Source organism: Ornithorhynchus anatinus, chromosome X4, assembly GCF_004115215.2.
Source record: "Ornithorhynchus anatinus isolate Pmale09 chromosome X4, mOrnAna1.pri.v4, whole genome shotgun sequence".
NCBI classification, from domain to species: domain Eukaryota; kingdom Metazoa; phylum Chordata; class Mammalia; order Monotremata; family Ornithorhynchidae; genus Ornithorhynchus; species Ornithorhynchus anatinus.
Window position 1 is genome coordinate 4,576,151 of NC_041752.1, and position 5,869 is coordinate 4,582,019.

General features: G+C 58.5%; 1 protein-coding gene across 1 annotated transcript; it reads right to left on the reverse strand.

Moving 5' to 3' along the window:
• Positions 1 to 4,165: 4,165 nt before the first annotated feature.
• TOR4A (torsin family 4 member A) lies at positions 4,166 to 5,230 on the reverse strand. Its single transcript, XM_007656617.2, has one exon. It carries the CDS (start codon positions 5,228 to 5,230, stop codon positions 4,166 to 4,168), a length of 1,065 nt encoding a protein of 354 aa, XP_007654807.2.
• Between the last annotated feature and the right edge of the window lie 639 nt (positions 5,231 to 5,869).

Consider the following 5,869-nt stretch of genomic DNA (forward strand, 5'->3'; position numbering starts at 1 on the left):
TAATTAACAGTAATAATGATGGTATTTCTTTTATGCGTACTATTGTGCCAGGCACTGTACCACGCGCCGAGGAAGATACAGGCAAATTGGGTCAGACACAGTCCTTGTCCCACGTGGGGCTCACAGTCTCAATCCCCATTTTCTAGATGAGGTAACAGGTCCAGAGAAGGGAAGTGACTTACCCAAGGTCACCCAGCAGACAAGTGACAGAGCCAGGATTAGAACGCACGACCTTCTGACTCCCAGGCCCGGGATCTTTCCACTGAGCCACGCTGCTTAAAGGTATAACATTTAACAGCAGCACCTCGGGGCATTCAGAGGAAGAAAGATGGGAGGGTAGGCTAGGGGGAGTGGGGTGAAAAACCAATCGATCCATCAATCAATCAGTGGAATTTATTCAGGGCTTATTAAGCACACAGCTCTGTACAAAGCGCTTGGAAGAAAAAATACTACAGAGTTGGTAAAAACAATCCTCCCCTTAGAGAGCTTACAATCAACTGGGGGAGACGGTTATTAAAATAAATTACAAATAGGGGAAGCAGTAGAGGATAAGGATTTGTACCTAAGTCCTGTGGGGCTGGGAGTGGGGTGAGTATAATAATAATAATAATAATAATAATAATAATAATCTATCTGTTAAGCGCTTACTAGGTGCTAGGCACTGTAGTAAGCGCTGGGGTGGATACAAGCAAATGGGGTTGGACGCAGTCCCTGTCCCGCATAGGGCTCACAGTCTCCATCCCCATTTTACAGATGAGGGAACTGGGGCCCAGAGAAAGTGAAGTGACTTGCCTAAGGTCACACGGAAGACAAGTGGCGGAGCCGGGATCAGAACCTTACGACTCCCAGGCCCGGGCTCTAGCCACTTCGCCACGCTGCTTCCCCCGCTTAAGGGCTGTCGGGAACCAACCGCATAGCTGACTCCGAAGCGAGGGGGGATTGGCTAGGGAGATGAGGGAATTAGTCAGGGAAGGCCTCTTGGAGGTGGCGTGTCTTTAGAAAGCAGTGGATTGTAGAATATGAAGGGGGGAGGGAGTTCCAGACCAGAGAGAAGACGTGAGCAAGGGGTCGGTGGCGAGGCAGGAGAGGTCGAGGTACAGAGGGTAGGTTGGCGTTCGAGGAGCTAAGTGAGCAGGCTGGGTTGGAGTAGGAAATCAGGGAGGGAAGGAAGGAGGAGGCAAGCCGATAGGCAGCTTTATGGCCGTTGGGAAAGAGTTTCCGTTTGACGCGGAGGTGGACGGGCAACCATCGGAGGTCCTGGAAGGGGGGAGACGTTTGCAGGACAATTTTTTTTTAGAAAAATGACTCAGGCAGCGGAGTGAAGGAAGGCCTGGAGTGGGGAGAGACAGGAGGCCGGGAGATCAACGAGGAGGCCGATTCACTAATCAAGGAGGGAGAGGATAGATGCTCGGAACAGCACGGCAGCAGGCTTGGATGGAGAGGAAAGGCCGGATTTTGGAGACGTTAACGCAGGGAGAACCGACAGGATTTGGTGACAGATGCGGGTTGAGTGAGAGAGATGTCAAGGTCTGGGGCTTGCGAGACCGGGACGATGGGAGCGTTGCCTACGCAGTCAGGGGGAGGACGGAGTTCGGGTGGGAACATGAGGAGTTCTGTTGTGGATACGTTAAGTTTGAGGTGACGGCGGGACATCCGAGTAGAGATGTCCTGAAGCGGGGAGGAAATGTGAGACTGCAGAGAGGGAGAGGGATCAGGGTTGGAGAGGTAGATTTGGGAATCTCTAAAATTCCCTGGCACATTCCAACTCTGAGTGGCCCTGGGTTGGAAGGTGGATTTTCTTCTCAGACTGTATTTCTCTCAGTTGGTTGAGACTATTTATGAACGACTGGAAAATTCTTAGACAGCACAGGTCAAGTGGCAATACTGAGGGAAAGAGAAAGCGAGGGAGCCCTGGGGACCCAGGCAGCCTCTCCCCTACTAGCAGGACACCCCCCTCCCCCGGGGCTTGTCACCGTCAGATGCCATCGACTCCACGGACGCATCTTCTCCGAAACGCCTCGTCTTCTGCCACGAAGTCACTCCATTACCGGTATCCGTAGAGCTTTTTCGGTAAAAAATACAGAAGTGGTTGACCACTGCCTTCTTCTGCGTGGGAAAAACCTGAGCCTCTGCCGTCATCTCTGACCAACGTCTGATCGTCCGCCTCTGACTCTTCCCCCGCCGCCCGGCGAATCGACTTCGTCCGATGGTTCGGCTTAGACCTTTCCATTATGGGTGACCCCGATGAGAGAATATAATAATAATAATAATGTTGGTATTTGTTAAGCGCTTACTATGTGCCGAGCACTGTTCTAAGCGCTGGGGTAGACACAGGGGAATCAGGTTGTCCCACGTGGGGCTCACAGTCTTAATCCCCATTTTACAGATGAGGGAACTGAGGCACCGAGAAGTTAAGTGACTTGCCCAAAGTCACACAGCTGGCAAGTGGCAGAGCCGGGGTTCGAACCCATGACCTCCGACTCCAAAGCCCGTGCTCTTTCCAGTGAGCCACGCTGCTTCTCATATCTTCTCATATGCTTCTCAATATCTCCCGGTGGCGTACCTCTAAGCTTCATCAGCGTACGTAAGCTCTCCTGCTGCGGTAAGGCGTTGGTTCGCAGGCGTGCTCCCAGGGCTAGAGTGCTTAGTACAGTGCCTGGCACAAAGTAAGAGCTTAACAAATACCATAATTAATCCTAGAGTGGGTGTAAACACGGGGGGGAGTGAGACGCTCACCCCAGAGAGCCTCAGCTTGGCCTTTTCTCCCCCCTGCGGCAGTCTCTGCGGACCCCCCCACGTCTCCGCCGCCTTGCCCAGCTGATGCCGCCCACAAGATGGGCGGCATCTCCTCGGATTGGATGGAGGAGCAGGAAGTGGGTGAGCACTTTAGTCCCGGGCTGTTGCTTTTTTCAATGGCGTCGGTTAAGCGCTTACTATGTACCGGACACTGTATTAAGCACTGGGGTCGATCCCAGCTAATCGGGTTGGACACAGCCCCTGTCCCATTTGGGGTTCAGAGTCTTAATCCCCCTTTAGGGAAACAGGACCCGGAGAATAATTATAATAATTATGGTATTTGTTAAGCGCTCACTATCTGCCAACCACTGTTCTAAGCGCTGAAGTGCAGTGACTTGCCCAAGGTCACACAGCGGACAAGCGGCGGAGGTGGGTTTAGATCCCAAGACCTCCGACTTCCAGGCCTGTGCTCTTCTCACACGGACACATGTCCTTTTTTTTTTTTTAATGGTAGTTGTTAAGCGTTTACTACGTGCCGGACCCCGAACTAAGCACTGGGGTAGAAACAAGTTAATCAGCTTGGACCAAATTCATGTCCCACGTGAGGCTTGCAATCTTCATCCCCATTTTACAGATGAAGTAACTGAGGCAAACAGAAGTGAAGTGACTTGCCCGAGGTCACACAGAGGACAAACGGAGGGGGCGAGATTAGAACCCAGGTCCTCCGACTCTCAGACCCGTGTTCTTTCCACTAGGCCGCGCTGCTTCTCCCGGCGCGTCTGGTTAAGGGGAGAGTTCGGGGGATGAAATAAGCGCCTCTCCCCCTCTGCAGAAAATACCCATTTTCCGGTTGACTAGATCTTCCCACTGGGATTTTAGGGAGGAAAATCCGGACGAATCCACCAAGCGAACGGCCCAGACCTCAGACTCGGCCCAGGCCATTCGTTCTAACGCCCGCCCCCGCTCTTTCCGCCAGACCACACTATTTCTCACTAGGTCGCGGTATGTCTGGTTAGCGCCTCGGGGGCAGGGAACGTGACCGTTTATTGTCATATCGTACTCTCCCGAGTGCTCAGTACAGTGCTCTGCCCGCAGAAATGGCTCCATAAATACGACTGGCCGAACGGTTAAGGAGAGAGTTGAGGGGATGGGATAAGCACCTCTCCCACTGGGCGCGATCCGCCCGATTCCCGGCCGGCTAGAGCTTCCCACCGGGATTTGGGGGAGGAAAGTCGGGGACAAACGGCCACGAAAATGGCCCAGGCCCCCCCGGCTTCCCCCAGGCACTTATTCCAACCCCCGGATTGGGTCCCCCCCGGCCGGCTTCCGCCGCTCCTCCGGAGAGCCCCGAGACGCCCCCCTCCGCGGGCAGCCCACCAGCGAGACTCCGCCGGGGCGGCCGGGCCCCGGAACCGTCGAACCGGGCGGGCTACAGGAGGTTGACCTTGGCCACCACCTGCTTGCAGCCGCTGACGGAGTACTGAGCGTCGCCCCGGGTGTAGTAGCTGAGCTGGGAGGCCAAGCTCTCCACGTGGCCCTGGTCGGGGTAGAAGCCCTCCCCGGCCATCTCGTCCACGAAGCAGCTGACGACGTCCCGCTTCTCCAGCAGGGTGAAGGGGATGACGTGGGCGGCCTCCCAGATCGGGTGGGCGTCCGCCAGGAGGGCCCGGACCAGGGCGGCCGGGTCCCGGCCCCTCCGGGGGGCCGGACCGGGCCCGGTCCCGTTCTGGAGGACGAAGCGGGTGATCTCGCTGCCCCCGATGCTGCTGATGAGGACGTAGACGGCGTTGAGGAACTCGTTGGACAGGCCCGGCTGGAGGTAGGCGTGGAGGGTGTCCAGCAGGTCGGGGGCCATGAACTCCACCTCGTCCAGGATGAAGAGGGGGACCCTCTCTTCCGCCTCGGCCCGGGCGACCACGTCGGCGATCCGGGCGGCCAGCTCCCGCCGGCAGGCCGGCAGGGCCTCCCGCTCCGGGCAGCGGTGCAAGACGTAGTAGTGGGTGACGAAGTCGGGGTCCATGACGGACCGGAAGTGCCTGGCCAGCAGCCTCCCCACGTGGCTCTTGCCCACCCCGCTGGGGCCGTTGAGGGAGAGGACCAGGGGCTTGCTGTGGACGTGGGTGGCCAGGTAGTCCCTCAGCAGCTCCACCAGGCCGTCCACGGCCGCCGCCTGGCCGAAGACCCCCCGCCTCAGGGTCTTCTCCAGGCCGTCCACGTCGTACTTCTGGAGGTTGTCGTCCAGGTTCTCGATGGCGTTGAGGATCTGGAAGCAGACGATGGTCAGGAGGAGGAGCAGGCAGCGCTTGGCCTTGCTCTTCTGCTCGGCCGGGAGGTACCTCTTGGCGTTCTCGGGGTACAGGACCACCCGGGACTTGCGCCGTCTCTTCCTCCGTCGGCCGGTCTGCTCCGCCGGGGGGTCGAAGGTGAAGAACTGGGGCGGGGGGTGGAGGAAGCCGCCGGCCCTCAGGGGGCCGCCCGCCCACCCTCGCTCCATCGAGAGCTGGCGGCCGAGGCTCAGGGCCTGGCTCAGGCCCGGCGGGGCGTCGGTGCCCGCGGAGGCCGCGACGGGCGGCAGACGCAGGCGGCTCTTCCGCAGGGCCCGGATTCTCCGGTGCAGCCGGATCACGGCCCTCACGGAAGAGGTGACGGCGCGCCTCTGGGGGGCCGTGGCGGGCGGGGGGCTCCGCTGGGAGCTGGGCCGGGGACCGGGTCCCGGGCTGGGACAGGGGCTGGGCCGGGGGCTAGCGTGGGGGCTGGGCCGGGGGCTAGCGTGGGGGCTGGGCCGGGGGCTAGCGTGGGGGCTGGGCCGGGGGCTAGCGTGGGGGCTGGGCCGGGGGCTAGCGTGGGGGCTGGGCCGGGGGCTAGCGTGGGGGCTGGGCCGGGGGCTTTGCTGGGGGCTGGGCCCGGGGCTAGGGCCGGGGCTGGGCCCGGGGCTAGGCCAGAGGATGAGGTGATTTCCTTCCATCTTTCTCTTTCACACACCATTCAGAATGCCGTTCCTAGGAAACAAAGGATAAACTTCAACCTGATCTCAGAAGAGCGCTAGCGGCATAGAAATATAAGAAGGCTCATAATTACTACTATTATTATTATAATGGTACTGGTTGAGCCCTTACTATGTGCCAAGCACTAA